Raw genomic sequence first — 24,790 nt, 5'->3', positions numbered from 1 at the left:
GTAGTTGGAAAATATGGCCTTGGTGATAGAAACAATGCCAGAGGTTGAATGATAGAATTTTGCAAGACCAACGACTTCTTCATTGCAAATACCTTCTTTCACCAACATAAACAGTAACTATAAACATGGACCTTGCCAGATGGAACACACAGAAATCAAATAGACTAGATCTGTGAAAAGAGATGATGGAAAAGCTCAATATCATCAGTAAGAACAAGGCCAGGGGCTGACCGTAGAACAGACCATCAACTGCTCATATGCAAGTTCAAGCTGAAACTGAAGAAAATCAGAGCAAGTCCACAAAAGCCAAAATAAGGCCTTCAGTATATCCCACCTGAATTTAGAGACCATCTCAAGAATAGATTTGACGCATTGAACACTAGTGACCAAAGACCAGACAAGTTATGGAATGACATCAAGGACATCATCCATGAAGAAAGCAAGAAGTCACTGAAAAGACAGGAAAGAAAGAAAAGACCAAGATGGATGTCAGAGGAGACTCTGAAACTTGCTCTTGAGCATCGAGCAGCTAAAGCAAAAGGAAGAATTGATGAAGCAAAAGAACTAAACAGATGATTTCAAAGGGCCTCTCGAGAAGACAAAGTAAAGTATTATAATGACATGTGCAAAGACCTGGAGATGGAAAACCAAAAGGGAAGAACACACTCGGCGTTTCTCAAGCTGAAAGAACTGAAGAAAAAATTCAAGCCTCAAGTTGTAATAGTGAAGGATTCCATGGAGAAAATATTAAATGACGTGGGAAGCATCAAAAGAAGATGGAAGGAATACACAGAGTCATTATACCAAAAAGAATTAGTCGATGTTCAACCATTTCAAGAGGTGGCATATGATCAGGAATCGATGGTACTGAAGGAAGAAGTCCAACCTGCTCTGAAAGCATTGGTGAAAAACAAGGCTCCAGGAATTGATGGAATATCAATTGAGATGTTTCAACAAACAGATGCAGTGCTGGAGGTGCTCACTCATCTATGCCAAGAAATATGGGAGACAGCTTCCCGGCCAACTGATTGGAAGAGATCCATATTTATGCCTATTCCCAAGAAAGGTGATCCAACGGAATGTGGAAATTATAGAACAATACCATTAATATCACACGCAAGCAAAATTCTGCTGAAGATCATTCAAAAATAGCTGCAGCAGTATATCAACAGGGAACTGCCAGAAATTCAGGCTGGTTTCAGAAGAGGACGTGGAAGCGGGGATATCATTGCTGATGTCAGATGGATCCTGGCTGAAAGCAGAGAATACCAGAAGGATGTTTACTTGTGTTTTATTGATTATGCAAAGGCATTTGACTGTGTGGATCATAACAAACTATGGATAACACTGCGAAGATTGGGAATTCCAGAACACTTAATTGTGCTCATGAGGAACCTTTACATAGATCAAGAGGCAGCTGTTTGGGCAAAACAAGGGGATGCTGATTGGTTTAAAGTCAGGGAAGGTGTGCATCAGGGTTGTATTCTTTCACCATACCTATTTAATCTGTATGCTGAACAAATAATACGAGAAGCTGGGCTATATGAAGAAGAACAGGGCATCAGGATTGGAGGAAGACTCATTAACAACCTGCGTTATGCAGATGACACAACCTTCCTTGCTGAAAGTGAAGAGGACTTGAAGCACTTACTAATGGAGATCAAAGACCACAGCCTTCAGTATGGATTACACCTCGAGGACTTGAAGCACTTACTAATGGAGGTCAAAGACCACAGCCTTCAGTATGGATTACACCTCAACATAAAGAAAACAAAAATCCTCACAACTGGACCAATGAGCAACATCATGATAAACAGAGAAAAGATTGAAGTTGTCAAGGATTTCATTTGACTTGGATCCACAATCAACAGCCATGGAAGCAGCAGTCAAGAAATCAAAAGGCGCATTGCATTGGGCAAATCTGCTGCAAAGGACCTCTTCAAAGTGTTGAAGAGCAAAGATTTCACCCTGAAGACTAAGGTGTGCCTGACCCAAGCCATGGTATTTTCAATCACATCATATGCATGTGAAAGCTGGAAAATGAATAAGGAAGAACAAAGAAGAGTTGATGCCTTTGAATTGTGGTGTTGGCGAAGAATACTGAATATACACAGAGTGCCAAAAGAACGAACAAATCTGTCTTGGAAGAAGTGCGGCCAAAAAGCTCCTTAGAGGCAAGGATGGTGAGACTGGGTCTTACATACTTTGGACATGTTGTCAGGAGGGATCAGTCCCTGGAGAAGGACATCATGCTTGGCAGAGTACAGGTTCAGCGGAAAAGAGGAAGACCCTCAGTGAGGTGGATTGACACAGTGGCTGCAACAATGAGCTCGAGCATACCAACAATTGTAACGATGGTGCAGGACCAGGCAGTGTTTCGTTTTGTTGTGCATAGGGTCACTATGAGTCGGAATCGACTCGACGGCACCTAACAACAACAAAAAATATTTTCTTATATAGTCCATGAAATTAAAAATTCTAAAGGGCCAAGACTTTATTTTTTAATAGATAAAAAACTCAAAAAACCAAACCCAGTGCCATCAATTCCCACTCATAGCGACCCTATAGGACAGAAACTCTGCCCCACAGAGTTTCCAAGGAGCGCCTGGCAGATTCGAACTGCCGACTCTTTGGTTAGCAGCCGTAGCATTTAACCACTATGCCACCAGGGTTTCCTTTTGATAGATATTAAAGATAAATTCCAGTTCAATCCAAATAATCACAAATTCTCAATTACAGAAGTCCCTGAATTAACAAGTTTTACCGTACTCTAAATTTACTTTGTAAATGGCCATTAAAAAGAGGTCATTGCATAATACAAGAAAAAGACAGTCAGTTAATGGATTAAATTACAATTTCAAGACTCCTAGTCTTAGTGATACCATCCAAGCACTTTGAACATGAAGCCCATCTAGTAAGGAAATAAACCCCACCCAAATGTTACTTGTACAAAAAGCAATAATGGAGTTGACATGGAAATCTTTTAAATGCTTTTTCTTTTCCTCCTCTGATAATCTCTCCGACTTCTTTTTCACTAGAGGTAAATATAGTATTTAATATTCGTTTAAGCTAGTTTTCCACAGATGCATGACCATAACCACTGAAGTGAGTTTTCATTACTAATTGCCTGAAAAACTGTATGGGAACAGTCAGTTCTTTACTGCTCTTTTGATGATGGACTAAGGTGCAAAGGCCTCTTAGGTTTCAGATATGTATTGGAAAGCTATCTGCTTTTAGCAAGAACCTAAGTACTGATCATAAAATCAATAAGGCCTAAGTGATCTGGATCCTGTTTCCCTCAGAGAATGGCACTTTTCCCGAGGAATTCTCTTGATACTAGATATCATTTTTTAAAAGCTGTATGATGTTTAGCATAAGGAAGCAAGGAAACAAAATAGACATGGACGTGTGATTAGGAAAACTATGAGATCTAAAATACTTCACCATAAGAGCATTCATTTTACTATGAATCACACATTGATTTACACACTTTGGTGTTTTGTTAATTTTTTTTTTTTTTCATTTAAATTTAATTATCTGTCTGGGAAGCGGTAGCTTTCTGTACTCTGGGACATCACATCCAGGTGACTGAATACTAGGTCAACAATCTTTAAAGTTGCTCAGAGGAAGAAAAGCCATGTGCTTTATGTGAAGTAAGAATCAACTCATAAAGGTTGTTTTGAAGACCACTTACTTGAGAATATATTATTTTCATATTCCAGATTTTTCTTCCTTCTTTGGTAGCTCACATAGTGGCACTCTTCCCTAGGAGGAAAACTAAGTAGCTGATTTGGAGTCAACACCTTGGCTCTTTAGTGTATAATGGTCCAGTGACAAATAATGTAGGTGTCACCTCTTCCCCCAGGCACACTCCTGGCTCTGCTAGCTTCACGGATAATTCTACCCAGCTGGCACACCCACACAATGTTCCCACCACATCAGAATGGGAGCAATAACTCTTAATGTCTCATATATTCAAACATCTCAAAAAGGATGTACATAGTACTTAGACAAAGTCACAGCCATATTGCTAACCCTGTGAGATAATGAAAAATAGAGAAGTCAACTCACTTTCATCCATATACCTTAACAGTCATCTTAAACTTGAGGAATCGCACACTAGCTCTCACTGCCCAGAGTCAGGACATAGAGGTTCTCAAATCACTCTGGGCTAGAATGGATGTGCTTCAAAGGGAACAACAAATCTGCATGACAAACTGGGTACAACACTCTTCTCTCCTCTGGCTGACACCCACAGATCTCTGGGGAAACACTTCAGTGAAATCATTCACTACATTCTTTTTCTCCTGCACTACATGTCCATTCTTGTGCCAAAAATGAAACCTGTGGTTCAGGATTTGACTATACACACTTTCCCACAAGGCAATTATTGTATTTTCCAAGACATTTTATATGCTTGGCTATTCTCAAGTTATTGTTCCTTTACCCAAATGAGGGAAGGGAATCCCAATGAAATGTAAATCAGAGGGAGATGGGCTCAGGACAATGAATAGAAAGAGCTCTCACAAGAGACTGAACATCTTTGCTCTCATATGAGCTCAGTTTTATATGTGAAAGAGGATGATTTTTGTTTTTGTAAATTTCTAGCACAGTAATCTATACCCCCACCATTTGGACCCTATAAGGATAAATTAGTTATCTGCTTCTAACATTCTGCTTGCCTATGAAACTTAAAAATCAGTCGTGATGAGGAGACACAACAGAGTACCCTGGCTTCATTTTGCATTCCTCAAGCACCTTCACAACCATTGGGAACCATTTGTTCTAACAGGAAGAATTCAAAGAAATAACATCCTGTTCAATATAGTGATTATTCATAGCTGGGCACCATATATAGAGTCAAAGCCAAAATGCCAAAAGCACAGGAGGCTCTAAGCAGTCTTGAGAGTGTGATTGGGGCCCCCTTGCACACTTATAGTTTTCCTGTTACTCTACTTCTGCCAGATACACATTCTCTGCATTTTCTGTAAAAAAGTCTGTTTTTGTTAAGGAAAGTGACAAAGAAGTAAAGAGAAGTACCAGTGACATTTCAGGTCCAAAGGTGATTTCTAATTCAGCTGAAGAAGAAATGACTCACATTTGGCACCAACCATTACCAATCACATACTAAATAATTAGTTTTCATGAAAATGATGTAGCCAAATACAGAAGTCAATTTTGCTAACTGAATTATTTGTTTAGATTTTTGACTCATTTTAACTTCATCAAAAACTCCTCTTAAATTAAAGGAAGACAAACATATTACATCACTACTTATTACCAAAAAAAGTGACTTCCTCTAAAATGGCTTTTTTTTTTTTAATAATTTTTATTGTGCTTTAAGTGAAAGTTTACAAATCAAGTCCGTCTGTCACATATAAGCTTATGTACAACTTACTCCATACTCCCACTTACTCTCCCCCTAATGAATCAGCCCGCTCCCTCCTTCCAGTCTCTCCTTTCTTGACCGTTTTGCCAGTTTCTAACCCTCTCTACCCTCCAATTTCCCCTCCAGACAGGAGATGCCAACACAGTTTGAAGCGTCCACCTGATACTAGTACCTCAATCTTTATCAGCATCTCTCTCCAACCCATTGTCCAGTCCCTTCCACGTCTGATGAGTTGTCTTCCGAAATGGTTCCTGACCTGGGCCAACAGAAGGTTGGGGGACCATGACCGCTGGGATTCCTCTCCTCTCAGTCAGACCATTAAGTCTGGTCTTTTTATGAGAATTTGGGGTCTGCATCCCACTGTTCACCTGCTCCCCAGGGGTTCTCTGTTGTGCTCCCTGTCAGGGCAGTCATCGGTTGTGGCCGGGCACCATCTAATTCTTCTGGTCTCAGGATGATGTAAGTCTCTGGTTCATGTGGCCCTTTCTGTCTCTTAGGCTCATAGTTATCCTGTGACCTTGGTGATCTCCTTTGATCCAGGTGGGTTGAGACCAATTGATGCATCTTAGATGGCCACTTGTTAGCATTTAAGACCCCAGATGCCACAATTCAAAGTGGGATGCAGAATGTTTTCATAAAAGAATTTATTATGCAAATTAACTTAGAAGTCTCCTTAAGCCACGGTCCCCAAACCCCCGCCCTTGCTCTGCTGACCTTCGAAGCATTCAGTTTATCCCAGAAACTTCTTTGCTTATCGTCCAGTCCAGTTGAGCTGACCTTCCCTGTATTGAGGATATCCTTCCCTTCACCTAAAGTAGTTCTTATCTTCTAACTAATCAGTAAATAACCCTCTCCCACCCTCCCTCCCTCCCCCCTCTCGTAACCACAAAAGAATGTTTTCTTCTCAGTTTAAACTATTTCCCAAGTTCTTGTAATAGCGGTCTTATAGAGTATTTGTCCTTTCGCAACTAATTTCACTCAGCGTAATGCCTTCCAGGTTCCTCCATGTTATAAAATGTTTCACAGGTTCCTCACTGTCCTTTATCGATGCGTAGTATTCCATTGTGTGAATATACCACAATTTATTTACCCATTCATCGGTTGATGGGCACCTTGGTTCCTTCCATCTTTTCGCTATTGTAAACAGTGCTGCAATAAACATGGGTGTGCATATATCTGTTCCTGTAAAGGCTCTTATTTCTCTAGAATATATTGCAAGGACTGGGATTGCTGGATGGTATGGTAGTTCTATTTCTAGGTTTCTCGGGAAGCGCCAAATCAATTTCCAAAGTGGTTGTACCATTTTACATTCCCACCAGCAGTGTAGAAGTGTTCCAATCTCTCCACAGCTGCTCCAACATTTATTATTTTGTGTTTTTGGATTAATGCCAGCCTTGTTGGAGTGAGATGAAATCTCATTCTAGTTTTCATCTGCATTTCTCTAATGGCAAATGATCGTGAACATTTCCTCATATATCTGTTAGCTACCTGAATGTCTTCTTTAATGAAGTGTCTATTCATATCTTTTGCCCATTTTTTAATTGGGTTGTCTTTTGCAGTTGAGTTTTTGCAGTATCACATAGATTTTGGAGATCATGCGCTGATTAGAAATGTCATGGCTAAAAACTTTTTCCCAGTCTGTAGGTAGTCTTTTTACTCTTTTGGTGAAGTCTTTAGATGAGCATAGGTGTTTGATTTTTAGGAGCTCCCAATTATCTAGTTTCTCTTTGTCATTTTTATTAAAGTTTTGTATTTTGTTTATGCTTTGTATTAGGGCTCCTAACGTGGTCCCTATTTTTTCTTCCATGATTTTTACCGTTTTAGTCTTTATATTTAGGTCTTTGATCCATTTGGAGTTTTTGTGCATGGAGTGAGGTATGGGTCTTGTTTCATTTTTTTGAAAATGGATATCCAGTTATGCCAGCACCATTTGTTAAAAAGACTATCTTTTCCCCAATTAACTGACACTGGGCCTTTGTCAAATATCAGCTGCTCATATGTGGATGGATTTATATCTGAGTTCTCAATTCTGTTCCATTGGTCTATGTGCCTGTTGTTGTACCAGTAGCAGGCTGTTTTGACTACTGTGGCTGTATAATAGGTTCTAAAATCAGGTAGAGTGAGGCCTCCCATTTTCTTCTTCTTTTTCAGTAATGCTTTACTTATCCGAGGCTTCTTTCCCTTCCATGTGAAGTTGGTGATTTGTTTCTCCATCACTTTAAAAAATGTCTTTGGAATTTGGATCGGAAGTGCGTTGTATGTATAGATGGCTTTTGGTAGAATAGACATTTTTACTATGTTAAGTCTTCCTATCCATGAGCAAGGTATGTTTTTCCACTTATGTAGGTCCCTTTTAGTTTCTTGCACTAGTACTTTGTAGTTTTCTTTGTATAGGTCTTTTACATCTTTGGTAAGATTTATTCCTAAGGATTTTATCTTCTTGGGGGTTCCTGTGAATGGTATTGATTTGGTGATTTCCTCTTCGATGTTCTTTTTGTTGAATTAGAGGAATCCAAGTGATTTTTGTGTGTTTATCTTGTAACCGGAGACTCTGACGAACTCTTCTATTAGTTTCAGTAGTTTTCTGGAGGATTCTGTAGGGTTCTCTGTGTATAAGATCATGTCATCTGCAAATAGAGATACTTTTACTTCTTACTTGCCAATGCAGATGCCCTTTATTTCTTTGTCTAGCCTAATTGCTCTGGCTAGGATCCCCAGCACAGTGTTGAATAAGAGCGGTGATAAAGGGTATCCTTGTCTGGCTCCCGTTCTCAAGGGAAATGCTTTCAGGCTCTCTCCATTTAGAATTATGTTGGCTGTTGGCTTTGTATAAAAAATGTTCAGGAATTTTCCTTCAATTCCTATTTTGCTGATAGTTTTTATCATGAATGGGTGTTGGACTTTGTCAAATGCCTTTTCTGCATCAATTGATAAGATCATGTGGTTTTTGTCTGTTGTTTTATTTATATGGTGGATTACATTAATGGTTTTTCTAATATTAAACCAGCCTTGCATACCTGGTATAAATCCCACTTGGTCGTGGTGGATTTTTTTTTTTTTTTGATATGTTGTTGAATTCTATTGGCTAGAATTTTGTTGAGGATTTTTGCATCTATGTTCATGAGGGATATAGGTCTGTAATTTTCTTTATTTGTGGTGTCTTTACCTGGTTTTGGTATCAGGGATAATATGGTGGCTTCATAGAATGAGTTAGGTAGTATTCCATCATTTTCTATGCTTTGAAATACCTTTAGTAGTAGTGGTGTTAACTCTTCTCTGAAAGTTTGGTAGAACTCTGCAGTGAAGCCATCCGGGCCAGGGCTCTTTTTTGTTGGGAGTTTTTGATTACCCTTTCAATCTCTTTTTTTGTTATGGGTCTATTTAGTTGTTCTACTTCTGATTGTGTTAGTTTAGGTAGGTAGTGTTTTTCTAGGAATTCATCCATTTCTTCTAGGTTTGCAAATTTGTTCAGTACAATTTTTTTTAATGATCTGATATGATTTTTTTAATTTCAGTTGGGTCTGCTGTAATATGGCCCATCTCATTTCTTATTTGGGTTATTTGTTTCCTTTCCTGTATTTCTTTAGTCAGTCTGGCCAATGGTTTATCAATTTTGTTAATTTTTTCAAAGAACCAGCTTTTGGCTTTGTTAATTCTTTCAATTGTTTTTCTGTTCTCTAATTCATTTAGTTCAGCTCTAACTTTTATTATTTGTTTTCTTCTGGTGCCTGATGGACTCTTGTTGCTCGCTTTGTATTTGTTCAAGTTGTAGGGACAGTTCTCTGATTTTGACTCTTTCTTCTTTATGTATGTGTGCATTTATTGATATAAATTGACCTCTGAGAACTGCTTTTGCTGTGTCCCAGAGCTTTTGATAGGAAGTGTTTTCATTCTCATTGCATTCTATGAATTTCTTTATTCCCTCCTTAATGTCTTCCATACCCCAGTCTTTTTTGAGCAGGATATTGTTCAGTTTCCAAGTATTTGATTTCTTTTCCTAATTTTTCCGTTATTGATTTCCACTTTTATGGCCTTGTGATCTGAGAAGATGCTTTGTAATATTTCGATGTTTTGGATTCTGCAAAGGTTTGTTTTATGACCTAATATGTGGTCTATTCTAGAGAATGTTCCATGTGCACTAGAAAAAAAGGTATACTTTGCAGCTGTTGGGTGGAGTGTTCTGTATAGGTGTATGAGGTCAAATTGGTTCATTGTAGCAATTAGGTCTTCCATGTCTCTATGGAGCTTCTTACTGGATGTCCTGTCCTTCTCCGAAAGTGGTGTGTTGAAATCTCCTACTATAATTGTGGAAGTGTCTGTCTCACTTTTCAGTTCTGTTAAAACTTTGATTTATGTATCTTGCAGCCCTGTCATTGGGTGCATAAATATTTAATATGGTTATATCTTCCTGGTCAGTTGTCCCTTTAATCATTATGTAGTGTCCTTCTTTATCCTTTGTGGTGGATTTAACTTTGAAGTCTATTTTGTCAGAAATTAATATTGCTACTCCTGCTCTTTTTTGTTTGTTGTTTGCCTGATACATTTTTTCCATCCTTTGAGTTTTAGTTTGTGTCTCGAAGTCTAAGGTGTGTCTCTTGTAGGCAGCATATAGACGGATCGTGTTTCTTTATCCAGTCTGAGACTCTCTGTCTCTTTATAGGTGCATTTAGTACATTTGCATTCAGCGTAATTACAGATAAGTATGTGTTTAGTGCTCTCGTTTTGGTGCCTTTTTGTGTGTGTTGTTGACAATTTCATTTTTCCACTTACTTTTTTGTGCTGAGACATTTTTCGTTATAAATTGTGTGTTCCTCATTTTCATAGTATTTGACTTTATGTTTGCTGAGTCGTTATGTTTTTCTTGGTATTTATTTTGAGTTATGGAATTGTTAGACCTCTTTGTGGTTACCTTAACATTTACCCCTATTTTTCTAAGTAAAAACCTCACTTGTATTGTCCTGCATTGCCTTGTTTTCGTCTACATATGGCAGTTCTATGCCTCCTGTATTTAGTCCCTCTTTTTGATTATTGTGATCTTTTATATATTGACTTCAATGATTCCCTGTTTTGAGAGTTGTTTTTTTTTTAATTAATCTTAATTTGTTTTTGTGATTTCCCTATTTGAGTTGATATCAGGATGTTCTGTTCTGTGACCTTATGTTGTGCTGGTATCTGATATCATTGGTTTTCTGACCAATTTCCTTTAGTATTTCTTGTAGCTTTGGTTTGGTTTTTGCAAATTCTCTAAGCTTGTGTTTATCTGTAAATGTCTTAATTTCACCTTCATATTTTAGAGAGAGTGTTGCTGGATATATGATCCTTGGCTGGTAGTTTTTCTCCTTCAGTGCTCTATATATGTCATCCCATTGCCATCTTGACTGCATGGTTTCTGCTGAGTAGTCTGAACTTATTCTTATTGATTTTCCTGGGTAGGAGACCTTTCTTTTATCCTTGGCTGCTTTTAAAATTTTCTCTTTATCTTTGGTTTTGGCAAGTTTGATGATAGATAATATGTCTTCGTGATTTTCTTTTTGGATCAATCTTATATGGGGTTCGATGAGCATCTTGGATAGATATCCTTTCGTCTTTCATGTTGTTAGGGAAGTTTTCTGCCAACAGATCTTCAACTATTCTCTCTGTATTTTCTGTTATCCCTCCCTGTTCTGGAACTCCAATCACACGCAAGTTATTCTTCTTGATAGAGTGCCACATGATTCTTAGGTTTTCTTCATTTTTTAAAATTCTTTTATTTAATTTTTTTTCAGCTATATTAGTGTCAATTCCCTTATCCCCCAGCTCCCCTACTCTGCATTCCAATTGCTCGAGTCTGCTCCTCTGACTTCTTATTGCGTTGTCTAATTCTGTAATTTTACTGTTAATCTTTTGGATTTCTGAATGCTTTCTCTCTATGGATTCTTGCAGCTTATTAATTTTTCCACTATGTTCTTGAATAATCTTTTTGATTTCTTCAACTGCTTTGTCAGTTTGTTCTTTGGCTTTTTCTGTAGATTGCCTTATTTCATTTTTGAGGTCATCCCGATGTCTTGATGCATCCTGTAAATTAGTTTTTTATGTTCTGCATCTGGCAATTCCAGGATTGTATCTTCATTTGGGAAAGATTTTGATTCTTTAATTTGGGGAGTTGCAGAAGCAATCATGGTCTGCTTCTTTATGTGGTTTGATATCGACTGCTGTCTCTGAGCCATCTATAAGATATTGTAATAACTTATTTTATATTTGCTCACTGAGTCTTATCTTGTTTTGTTTTCTTTCAATATATGTAGATGGGCTACTAGACCGTGCTCTCTTGATTGTTGTAGCCCTTGAATCACTTATGTCCTATTACCAGCTGGTTTGGGATGTTAACAGAAATATAAGCCTGAGTCCGTTCACTATTCTTGAGAAGAATCTGACTTTGGGTCATCAAGTGTGTGGTACAGACTGTCACCTATCCACCTAGAGGAGTAGTGGTGCTAGTTTTGTGCACCAGATTCTAGTAGCAGCAGGGGGTCACACTCCAGGGGGGACAGGATGCTGACAGGTTTTCCCCAAGTGCCAGTGAGGTAGGTGTGTCTCTATTCCTAAAGCACTTTGGTGGGTGGGCTCTGCAGCTGCACCTTAGGCACCCAATGCATGTACCTCTATAGATTGGTAGGTGTCACCATCCTCTGACCCCTAAAGCAGGAGGCTAGATGGTCTGGGGGGAGCTTCAGCCCTCAGTTCCCCGTTGTGGGTCAGTGAGGGCTCTGTTTAATAGGTAGAGGTATCAGACCTGGGAAACTTGTCTTTCCAGTAATCTGCTAAAACAATTATAATCAGATCACTATCAGAAATGCCTTTGCATTATAATAGCCACCTTGTTCCCTGTAGTGATGAAAGCCCAAGACTGTGGATCTCATATGCTTGGCTGGAGCTGGTTCTGTATTTTTAGTCCAATTTCAGGAAGTCAGAGAAGGATTCTTGGTCCCTGGGTTTTTTGTAGCTGCTTCTCTCAGGCCTGGGGAATGGGTTAGGAAAAGACAAAAAAAAAAAAAAAAGAAAACTGCAGAGCACTTCACTCTCTGGCTCAGGAAATTCCAATGTTAATGAAGCCGCCTGGGAAGGGAAGGGGAGGGGAGGGATCAGATAGATAGGAGAGAGTAGCACCCAGGAATACAGACAAAGTTACTTATCTTGCTTGGTGATGACTGCTTTATCTGATATTCCCAAGGAGTGTGTAGCCTGTGTGCTTTGGCTGGGTCGAGATTGCCCCCGAGGGTCAGGCCCACGTCCTTTGCTTGTGCTGTCTCAGAAGCCGTGGTCAGTTCCTCCACTCCCAGTCTAAAGCCCAGCGCCAAGGTTCCCCGGCTGGGACGCCACACTCCATGCTTCAAAACCATTTGCTGCCTCCTGACGACTTCTCCTCCTGTCAGCTGCGTCGTTGTGCTGCCTGCGTGCACTGGCTGGGCTTCCCCCGAGGTCACTTCTGGGGGCTAGGACTGCGTCCCGTGTTTGCGCCATCTCAGGATGCCATGCTCAGCTTCCCTGTGCCCAGTCCAAAGCCCGGCGCCAATGTTTTCTGACTGGGACGCTGGCTCCAGGCTCCAAAAACAGTTGTTGCTTTCCCGTGGTTGCTCATTCTCAGTGTCTGTCACTCAGGTCAAGTCTTTAGATCTGTGTTTGATGGTTAGGGTTCATAGATTGTCATGTATGTGATCGATTCACTTGTTTTTCCAAGTCTTTGTTGCAAGAGGGATCCGAGGTAGCTTCTACCTAGTCAGCCATCTTGGCCCTGTCTCCTAAAATGGCTTTTAAAACAGCATTATTTTTGTTTTGACAATGTTCCTCATATTGTAAAAGCTCTAAATGCCCAGGTACTTTTGAGGTGGAAAGATAAACAACAGGCAGAAATTAACTCTGAACCTAAACATTAGTCCATTTTAGTAGACTGGTCATAAAACGCTTGCTAAGTTTTCATTACACTCATTTAAAAAATCCTTAAAATAACAATGAAACAGGCAGTAACAATAAATAGCAATGCCACTGCTCTTATGATGATATTTTACATTTTTAATTGAAGACTTATCCCCAATATGATTTCATTTAGACCCTAAAGCAAATTTAGTCAGTTGGAGTAGTTAATCAAATTCTAATTTTTTTTTAAGATTAATTAGTCCATCAATTTAATCTTGTTGGAGCTCAGTAAAACAATTTAATTTTTAATATGTAGCAATAAATATGGGTATGAAAATATGGCTGGCTTATTAATTCAAGTGGTATTAGGCCAAACTGTAAGTTTCTCTTTAGTACTTTACCACCTCTTCTCACTCAACAACCCTAATCCTAACAAACTTTCCATTACTATGCCCCCATTTCCCTCCCACATCCTTTAATGGCATTCTTGCTCCCAATTGACTAATCTTGGCTATGATATTAACCAAAAATCAAGAGGAAAAGGGAGACTAGAACCTACCCTATGACCCCTCCTTCTTCTAACCATTATTTCAACTACCCTGAGTGTTCCCATATTAAACAGAGGAAGACAATAGTGTATCAAATTCTGTAATCTCTTATTTTGTACTCATGACTAGAAGGAGCCCTGGTGACACAGTGGTTAATGTGCTTGGCTACTAACCAGGAGTTCAGTGGTTCAAACCCACCAGCCACTCTCTGGGAGAAAGATGTGGCAGTCTGCTTCTGTAAGTCTGCTTCTACTCTTTCCTATAAGGTCGCTATGAGTCAGAACTGACTTGACAACAGTGGGTTTAGTTTGTTTTTAGAATCATGATTGTGTAGTATTGGCAGAGGGATAGACACACAGATTAATGGAGAAGAATAGAGAGCCCAGAAACTGCCACATACAAGCACAGCTAACTGATTTTTGACAGAGGTGCAAAAGCAATCCAATGGAGGACAGTCTTTTCAACAAATGGTGGTGGAGCAATTGAATATCCATACGCCAAAAAAAAAAAAAAGAATCTCAACCACAACTTCACCCTATACAAAAATTACCTCGATAGATAACAGATTTAAAGGTAAATCGTAAAACTTTTAGAAGATACTATAGGAGAAAATCTTTGAGATTTATGGCTGGGCGAAGAGTTCCTAACATGATACCAAAACCGCAATCCATAAAAGAAAGAAAAAATCAATAGACTAGACTTAATCAAAATTTAAAAACTTGCTCTGGGAAAGACCTTGTTCAGAGAATGAAAACTCATGCTAGAAAATGGGAGAAAACATCTGTAAACTATATCTCTGACAAAGAATTCACATCTAAAATGTTTAAAGAGCTCTCAAATCTTAACCTTAAAAACACAAGCAATTATAAAATATGCAAAAGACATGAATGATATTTCATTAAAGAGGAAATACAGATGTTAAATAAGAACATGAAAAGATGTTCAACATTAGGAAATGCAAATTAAGACCACAATAAGATATCAATACACATCTATCGGAATGGCTCAAATAAAAAATAGTGAGAATACAAATGCTAGCAAAGATGCGGAGAAATCAAATCTTTCATACATCACTGATGAGAATGTAAAATAGTACCGCCACTCTGAAAAACAGTTAGGCAATTTCTTTAAAAAGCTAAACATACAACTAGCATAACATCCAGCAACTGTACTCCTGGGCATTTATCTCAGAAAAATGAAGACCATGTTCATACAAAAACTTATATACAAATGTTTATAGCAGATTAATTTGTAATACCCCAAAACTGGACACAACCCAGATATCCTTCAACAAGCGAATGAATGGTTAACTGCGTTGTGGTAAATTCATACCATGTGTCTTAGTCATCTAGTACTGCTATAACAGAAATACCACAGGTGGATGGATGGCTTTAACAAAGAAGAAATTTATTCTCTTATAGTCTAGTACACTAGAAATCTAATTCAGGGCATCAGCTCCAGGGGGAGGCCTCTTCTCTGTCGGCTTTAGAGGAAGGTCCTTCTCATCAATCTTCCCCTGTATTAGGAGCTTCTTTGTGCAGGAACCCTGGGTCCAAAAGATGCACTCTGCTCCCGGTACTTCTTTCTTGGTGGTATGAGGTCCTCTCGTGTCTCTCCTTGCTTCTCTCTTTTATATCGCAAAGAGACTGGCTTAAGACGCTATCTAAGCTTGTATATCTCATCAATATAATGCCACTAATCCATTCATGTCATCATAGTGACAGGATTCACAACACATACGGAAATCACACAAAAGGGTAGACAATCACACAACACTGGGACTCATGGCCCAGCTAAGTTGACAGATATTTTGGGGGGACACAATTCAATCCATGACACCATGAAATACTACACAGTAATAAAAAGGAACAAATTATTAATGCGTCCAACAACCTAGGTGGATCACAAAGGCATTGTGTTGAGTTAAAAAACTCAATTCCAAAAGGTTAAATACTGTGTGACTCCATTCTCAAAATGTCAAAATTAGAGACAGAAAACACTAGTGGTTACCAGGGGTTAGGGATGGTGGGCAAGAGGGAGCGAGGGTGTGACTCTAAAGGGGTAGCACAAGGGAGATCTTCATGGGAATGGAATAGTTTCATACCTGGATTGTAGTTGTAGTTACACAAATATATACGTGATAAAACTATACACACACATTGTATCAATGTCAAATTCCTGGTTTTGATATTGTACTATAATTATGTAAGATGCCAACCACTGAAGGAAACTAAATGAAGCGCATATAGGACCACTATGTACTATCGTTGCAACTTCTTGTGAATCTATAATTATTTCAAAATAAATAACAAACAACTCATGGGTTAATTAATGATAATAAGTTTTTCGAAATATGTTCAAGGGGATTAGGCAAGAGGAGAGATCAAATCTAGAAAAATTCTTAAGGTGCAAATCTAGACCTGAGTATTAAAGGTCTTACTATTATAACCAAATAGATACTTATCTCTATTACTAAAATCATAAAACAAAGATGCCTGAGTCTTAAGTCAAAGTCCTTATTCACTGGAAAGAATGAACACACACCCACATGCACACACTCCGAATATAACCATCCCGATAAATTAACTCATACTGGTTTATACAGGTCACTTTGCCAATACTCAACCCACTGATACAGATTACAAACTAGAGTCAATACTGCTACCCAGCAATTCCTCTCGTAGGTATAAGCTCAAGAAAAATGAAAACAAATGTCCACACAAAAACTTGTACTTGAATGTTCATAGCAACTGTCTTAGTCATCTAGTACTGCTATAACAGAAATACCACAAGTGGGTGACTTTAACAAAGAGAAATTTATTCTCTCACAGTCCAGTAGCCTACAAGTCCAAATACAGGGCACCAGCTCCAGGGGAAGGCTTTCTCTCTCTCTCTCTCTGTTGGCTCTGGAGGAAGGTCTCTGTCATCAGGCTTCCCTGGTCTCGGAGCATCTCAGCACAGGAACCTCAGGTCCAAAGGACTTGCTGTGCTCCCGACATTGCTTTCTTGGTGGTATAAGGTCCCCATGTCTCTCTGCTCTCTTCCCTCTTTTGTATCTCAGAAGAGACTGGCTTAAGACACTATTTAATCCTATAGATCTCCTCAATATAACTGATGCTAATCCATCCTTTACATCATAGTGATAGGATTTACAATACATAGGGAAATCACATCACATGACAAATGATAGACAATACACAATACTGGGAATCCTGGCCTAGCCAAGTTGGCAGATATTCTGGGGGATACAGTTCAATCTATGACAGCAGCTTTATTCATAATAGTCAAAAAAAGTAGAAACTACCCAAATGTCCATCAACTGATGAACAAGTACAGTATATCCATACAACGGAATATTATTCAGCAATAAAAAAGAATGACATACTGATACATGCTACAACATGAATAAACCTTGAAAACATTATGCTAAATGAAAGAAGCCTGTCATGGCAGACCATATGCTGTATGATTCCATTTATAGGAAATGTCCTGAATAGACTCTATAGAGACAGAAAATGGGGAGTTACTGCTAATGGCTATGGGATTTCTTTTTTGGGGTGATGAAAATGTTCTAAGATTAATGGTGGTGATGGTTACACAACTCTAGTGAACATATTAAAAAACAATGAATTAAACACTTTAAACAGGTGAATTGTGTGATATGTGGATTTTATCTCAATAATTCTGTTACCAAAAAAAAAAAAAATCTATATGCTGGTTATAAAACTTTACAGAAACATAGATGGCAATGGCCTTTATATCCACTTGAAAGGGTATAATTAAATGATGAAAAACCCTGATTTCAAGTATTACTTGAAATATCTATCTGAACTAAGAACCACCTTCCCAGAAAATTTTTATCATATTTTTAAGTTTGTAAGTTAAGTGTAATTATCATTTTTAATTATTTCAACACAAACTTTCTAGCATTTTTAAAAGAAAAAAAAAATTTTTTTTTTCTTTTCTCCAAGTTCAGGTTAAAATTCTACTTTTGACTCAATTCTCTTATACATTAATTACTTTCATGCAAATAAACCATGATGCTCCTGTTGAGCAAAATTCTGTTAAGTCAAAGAAATACAGACCCCTTTGTCATTTTCTTGTCTGTTTTACCCTTTTCCCACACTTGACAAAAGGACAACTTGCAAGCCTGAAAACATTTGTATTAAATTTAACATAAATTAACTCCAATTCCTCACATTCCAGAGCCTTCTAAAGTCAGAAATAATGTCTTCCTTCCTGGTCCTTTTTGACAGGTAACTACTTTTACAAATGGTCTTGGACTTGGGTACTCCTTTGAAAGGAATAATTTAGTCTGACTACCAGAAGTTATATTATCATGGAACAAATGATGCGATTTGTATAAAAGCGTAAGAAGCAAAAAGCAAATAAAGTGTCATATTTAGTAATCTTATAAAAACTACATTTAAAAATGTATTCTTATTCTCAAGGTAAAAGTGAGTATGATACATTTCAAATAGTAGGATAGTACTGGTATCCCACTCATCAGGAAAACCTAATGGCTTAATTACCTCTCCCTGGATCTTTGAACACTGAAGAATACAGAAGTCCCCAAAAGAAAAGAAACAGAAGATAAGCCTGAGATTTCTAAAGTAAGTTCAATAATAACTCCTACAGGATTTTGTACGCTATTTATTACACATACAGCAAGTAAGAACCTTCTCAACTTATAAAGAACATGAGAACAAGGAATTGTAACTAAAAAGGATAGAGAATAGGATTTTAAAATTTTAATCTATTTAATTTTTTAATAAGTTGTTCACATGGTGCAAAAATCAAATAAAGTCTCCTTCCTATCTCAACCCCTATCTGTTCTGTTACTCACATATTTCCACCACTAGCCCCAGCAGATAACAATTGTTATTTTCTTGTATATCCTTAGAGTTTCTTACATATATGTAAGCAAATCTATACACAGCCACACACACATTCTCTCCTGTCCCCCTCCTTTTATAATACAAATAGTAGCATATTATTCCACACATTGCTTTTAATCACTAAATACATCCTGGCAGTCTTTCCATATTAGTACATGTAGGGCTTACCAATTATTTTTACAGTTGCATAGTATTCCATGTATTTATTTATTGTGTGTGTGGGTGAAAAGAAATCTGTGCACGTATATATGTGTATAATTTATTTAACCAGACCACGACTAATATTTAGCTTGTTTCCAATCTTCTGCCATTAGAAACAATGTCACACCCTTGTACGTGTCATTTCACATGTACGTAAGCACTGCTATGTTAATGAGTTTTAAAGGATTTTGATAGATTTGTATGTCAATCAGTTTAAATTAGTTTTGCTATGTCAATTAGTTTAAACTACCCAGTCCTGAAGAACACTGTTATGGAATGAACTGTGTCCCCCAAAAATGTTTGTCAACTTGGCTAGGCCATGATTCCCAGTATTGCATGATTATCCTCCATTTTGTGATCTGTTGTAATTCTTCTATGTGTTATAAATCCTAACCTGTATGATGTTAATGAGGCAAGATTAGAGGCAGTTATGTTAATGAAGCAGGCCATAATCTACAGGATTAGGTTGTATCTTGAGTCAACCCCTTTTAAGACATGAAAGAGAGAAGCAAGTAGAGAGGAAAAGGACCTCATTACCACCAAGCAAGAAGAGCCAGGAACGGAGTACATCCTTTGGACCCAGGATCCCTGTACTGAGAAGCTCCTAGACCAGGAGAAGATTGATGACAAGGACCTTCGCCCAGAGCCAGCAGAGAGAGAAAGCCATCCCCTGGAGCTAGCACCCTGAATTCAGACTTCTAGCTTCCTAAGCTATGAAAGAATAAATTTCTATTTGCTAAAGCCATTCACTTGTGGTACTTCCGTGATAGCAGCAGTAGATAACTAAGACAAACACTATTAAAGGTAGCTCTCATAGTATTTTAGAATTCCAGGCAATGGTATATTTGAGGATGTTTTCCATCATTTTCTCTAAAAGAAGGCCATAGAAGAAAGCCTCTGTTCCTTGCTACTACTAGGGGGGAAAATGTTTCTTTTCTACTAATAAGGAAAATATAATTTTTCTTAAAAAAATCTTCATTTTCTCTAATAATCTATAATAATAAAATGTTCTCCTTTAGATGACAAAACTACTAAAAATGGGGGAGCTATTTTTTTTTTTTATCCTGTAGTCTGGAGTCCCTGAGTGTTGCAAATGATTAAAGCCATTAGGTGCTAACCAAAATGTTGGAAGTTCGAGTCTACCCAGAGGCCCCTCAGAAGGTCTGGCGATCTACTTCAGAAAAACAACCACTGAAAACCTTAGGGAATATAGTTCTTTGACACACACGAGGTCAATATTAGTTGAAGTCAATGCCACATCAACTGGTTTAATTTTGGATTCCCTACCTAAGTGAGCCCGGAATCAAATCCCCTTTGGTCAATATCCTTTTCCCTTTGTTTTCCAGCATCAGACAATTATAATCCTCTATCACACTACTTCGTCTCATGTACTTTGGACATGTTATCATGAGGGACCAGTCCCTGAAGAAGGACATCATGCTTGGTAAGGTACAGAGTGTCAGCAAAAAAGAGGAAGGCCCTCAACGAGATGGACTGATAACAGTGGATGCAACAATGGGCTCAAACATACCAACAATTATGAGGTGTTGTATACAGGGTCGCTATGAGTCACAACTGACTTGATGGCACCTAACAACAGCATAGCACTATAAATTTGATATTTTTATATTCATTTAAACTGCTGATCTGGACACAAGTGATATACTTGGTGACAAGATGCTGACTAAAGCCCAGGTATATCTGGTAACCTTTCAGAGCTTATGGGTATATGTCTTCAGATGCTGAGAATTCAAAAGATAAAATGATACTTTCAAGTCTGAACTGGGAGCAAAGTTAGTATCAGCAAGCTAAAAAAAAACCAAACCAAACCTACTGCCGTCGAGTCGATTCTGACTCATAGTGACCCTATACGACAGAGTAGAACTGCCCCATAGAGTTTCCAAGGAGAACCTGGCGGATTTGAACTGCCAACCTTTTGGTTAGCAGCTGTAGCACTTAACCACTATGCCACCCGGGTTTCCATCAGCAAGCTAACCCAGTGCCGTCGAGTCGATTCCGACTCATAGCTAGCACCCTGTTATTCCTGATGATACTTCTTCTGTTTGTTAGAGAATGGGGATTGCTATGGTTGGGGAGGAATCTCTCCACCCTGTACCTGCCAATTAAAAAAAAAAAAGTTAATACTTTTGCGTTTTTTAAGATTTTTTAAGTAACTTCTTCCATGGATAACTATAAACATTTATAACATACTAATGTAAGTTTACATATCATAGCTGGAAAGAGGCATATGTTTTAAGTAGACTATTATAAAACCCGGAAACCCTGGTGGCGTAGTGGTTAAGTGCTATGGCTGCTAAAAAAGAGGTCAGCAGTTAGAATCCACCAGGCGCTCCTTGGAAACTCTACGGGGCAGTTCTACTCCGTCCTATAGGATCGCTATGAGTCAGAATCAACTCAAAGGCAATGGGTTTGGTTTTTTGGTTTTATTATAAAACCCCTCCAGTTCAAATTTAACCATGTTACTCCCCTGTTTTAAAGACCTTTAGTGGCAGCTCTGCTCCCCATTACTCCTTGGTATATTTTGTGAGGACTTCTAAAATAAGGCTCCTCTACCCCCACAGTGTATATAGACTCCTGAACATACCAAGCCTTTTCACCCTTCCATGCCTTAGTCCATACTGATCTTTCGGCCTACAATGTTGTTTCTTCTACTCCTTTCTTGCTTTGTGTGGACCTAACCATCTTACAGCATTAAACTTAAGGGTTATCTCTTATCTGAAGCCGTCCTTGATCCCTGTATGATATCTATAAAGGTGTCCACTTCCTACTTTGTGTTCTTTATCTATCTGTGTAATTCTATTACAGCAAGTATGTTCCTTTGTCCTATTTATTTGGTGTGGGTAAAGCACAGTAATTTTCTTTGAGCCACATAATATTATTTTCTCCATTTTAAAAATGAGTAAACTGGGGAAGACAGAAAAAGCATTAAGATATCTTGGCCTCTTCTTTCAAAGGAACTTACAGTTTAATTAAGAATATGAGTTAAATACATTTCAAAAGAAACAGTCCTTTTTTCTTATAAATATATTTTCCTCATCTTTTATTTCTCTGCATTTAAAAATAACAATGCAATCAGTTTTCTAAAAACTCTACTTTGCTCAGGTAGTCATAGCCTATTCTATGCTTATCAAGAGCTAATAAAAAACTATCACTGGATCACTACAAAGCAGTGCTAAAACTTAACACACTTTTAGAGACATGGTAGGTGATCAGTAAATTGACGAGCTGTGGAGTAAGTTATATACCTATAAGCATGTATTTATGAATATATACATATAAACAGCATATCATTTCAGGTAAACTACTAGTAATCTAGATCTTAAATCCAATTAATTCTTTAACTTCACTATTCTTTTTTAAGTTTTTGTTATGAAAAATTTCAAACATATACAAAAACAGAGTAGAAAAACTAACAAATATAAAGAGTAGTATAATAAGCCCCCTCAGTTTTAATAATTATCATTAAATAGCCAATTTTGTTTTATTTATACCCCTATTCCAGATCATTTTGAAACAAATCCCTGGTATCATACCATTTTCCATGACACTGTTCACTATTAACGTCCTCGAGGTTTAAGATACCAATACAGAGAATTTTGCACACAGTTGATATAGCAACCTCTATCACATATGGAAACTCTGGTAGCACAGTCGTTAAGTGCTATGGCTGCTAACCAAAAGGTCAGGAGTTGGAGTCTAGCAGGTGCTCCTTAGAAACTGTATGGGGCAGTCCGACTCTGTCCTATAGGGTCCCTATGAGTCAAAATTAACTCTACAGCAACAGCTTCGGTTTTGGTTTCTTTTATCAAATATACTAAGATAACCGGGCCACTCAAAAAATGACAGGCACAAACTGTGACATGCGACATCCAGTTACAACAGTTTCAAGAAATGCTATCCTTTTAAGTAAATAACGAATTATCTATGCTTCTAAATATAAAAAAAACTAGTTTTTAGAACTCTGTTAAATAGGAAAAGGCTATAAAAAAAATATACCAACCAGTAAATAAAAAATTCCTGCTACCAAAACCTCTGTTCCTTTATCTTCCTTTCTTTTAATAAATACTAACTTTTTGGCATAATCTTCTTATTCCTCATACATTTTCAGTCATTACATCAATATTTCACTATTAAAAAATGTGATTCGAAGAACAGTTCTGACAATAATAGGAACTTTAGTAACAAAGTTATTTTTTAGCCCTAGTGATAAAAATGTCTCGTAAAACCTTCTTATCTTAAGTTAAGCAGAAGACAAAAAGAAATAAACACTAAATACTTGCCAATATTTCACAGAGTACAGAAAAGTGGGAAAAATTTTGGTATACAAACATATGATATTTGAGGAGTCAAATGTGAACTAGGTCTAAAACTGGTAGAAAATAGTTATAAATACCTTGTTGCTGCCTAGACTGTATGATGGAGTAAGATCTTGTCGGCTTCCAGATAACTGAAGAAGAAAAAAAAAAGGAGGGGGGAGGGGGAATTATTCCTTCATGTGTAAAAGCACATAAATCCACAGTCTAGGAAATGCAAGTCTTTGAAAATGGAATCAACAGAACAGTAAAGCTGGATGTGTAGCAGAGAGGTTGTCTAGATGAAGGCTGCAAATGAATGGCCTTTGGGACATTTTTAGGCAATTTTTTTTTTTTTAATTAAATAAGTTATCAATAATTTTTAAAAGACAGATTTATATAAAATCTAGATATCCAGGTTACACTGAAGCAACAACTGGCTGGAACTGAGTAACAGTTATTTCATTTGTTTATTCCCGTCTACTAAAAAATTTTTTTTTTTTTTACTAAAAGGATCCCAAAACCGAAAAAACCAAATCCATTGCCATCTAGTTGATTCCAACTCATAGCGACCCTATAGGACTGAGCAGAACTGCCCCATAGGGTTTCCCAGGAGCTGCTGGTGGATTCAAACTGTCTACCTTTTGGTAAGCAGCCATAGCTCTTAACCACTATGCCACCAGGGCTCCAGTTAAAAGGATTCCAGGCTACTGGTTATCTTACCATGCTCCTTCCTCTGTGTGCTTGTAGCAAATGCATACTCACAAGCTATTTATTTAAACCATAGGATTCTGAATACTAAATCTCTACATGTATAAACACACATTTTAATGTAATTTTCCAAAAGAATGAGAAGATATTTTACCTTGAATTAAAGTGATATTTCTTAATGTCTAAGAATGTTCCCAATCTTTTAGTCTGAGATCATTAGTGACGTTACTCAGTAGTTTCAATCAGAGACCACATGCTCTCTTCAGTTTAAGGTACTTCCTGTTACTTGCTATTGTCAAACACCAATGCTAAGGGTCAGCTGCTCTTTATTACAATGCTTGCACTCCGGTATTTCTCAGTGTAAAGTCAAGACAAAGGCGTAATATTTCTCTTATCTACATCCTTATCAAAAGTGAGTAAAGGAGAGATAAATCAAGAGGACCAAGAATTGTTCCTATGTTTAATATGCACATAAAACATATCTATGTATACATTAAAAAAAAAAAAAAAAACAGTAAACTTAAGACACTGTTATGAACCAAACCTCTACTTTACTCATTTATGCTACTATCTGCTAGGTCTGTAGGAGACTGAATTTGCAAACTCAGTCCAGACTTCTCCTCAACTTAAAATGATTAAATTAAGTCCAGAATATTTACATGGCTAGTTTTGCTTTAGTTTAAACAAAATGAAAGGTACAAACATTCATTGAGCACCTACTGTCTCTGTTAGGCACTGGTGACATAAAGATATACAATAAACATTTGAAAAGTACTTATATATTTTTCTTAAAGTATTAGTAAGAACAGTGACAGAGGTATGCACAGAATGCTACAT

The 24,790-nt window shown here is 37.6% G+C and overlaps 1 protein-coding gene across 10 annotated transcripts in view; it reads right to left on the bottom strand.

Annotated features, from left to right (window-relative positions):
• KIF13B (kinesin family member 13B) overlaps positions 1-24,790 on the bottom strand; it is a 353,402-nt gene that overhangs the window by 72,797 nt on the left and 255,815 nt on the right. For 7 of the 10 annotated variants that reach the window (XR_010318524.1, XR_010318525.1, XR_010318526.1 and 4 more), the window contains one exon: positions 23,344-23,397. Coding sequence is in view for 7 of the 10 variants with exons in the window: in XM_064271888.1 (XP_064127958.1) it covers positions 23,344-23,397 (54 nt within the window). In the remaining 3 variants the exon portion in view is untranslated. Of the gene's footprint in view, positions 1-13,501; positions 15,458-20,474; positions 21,046-21,197; positions 22,176-23,343; positions 23,398-24,790 lie in introns of those variants that run through there. The other 3 variants (XM_064271891.1, XM_064271893.1, XM_064271892.1) reach the window with 3 other exon arrangements.

The sequence above is a fragment of the Loxodonta africana genome, chromosome 19, assembly GCF_030014295.1.
Source record: "Loxodonta africana isolate mLoxAfr1 chromosome 19, mLoxAfr1.hap2, whole genome shotgun sequence".
In the NCBI taxonomy this organism is placed as follows: Eukaryota; Metazoa; Chordata; class Mammalia; order Proboscidea; family Elephantidae; genus Loxodonta; species Loxodonta africana.
The sequence above is the reverse complement of the archived record's forward strand: the minus strand, read 5'-3'. Positions and strand labels throughout refer to the sequence as shown.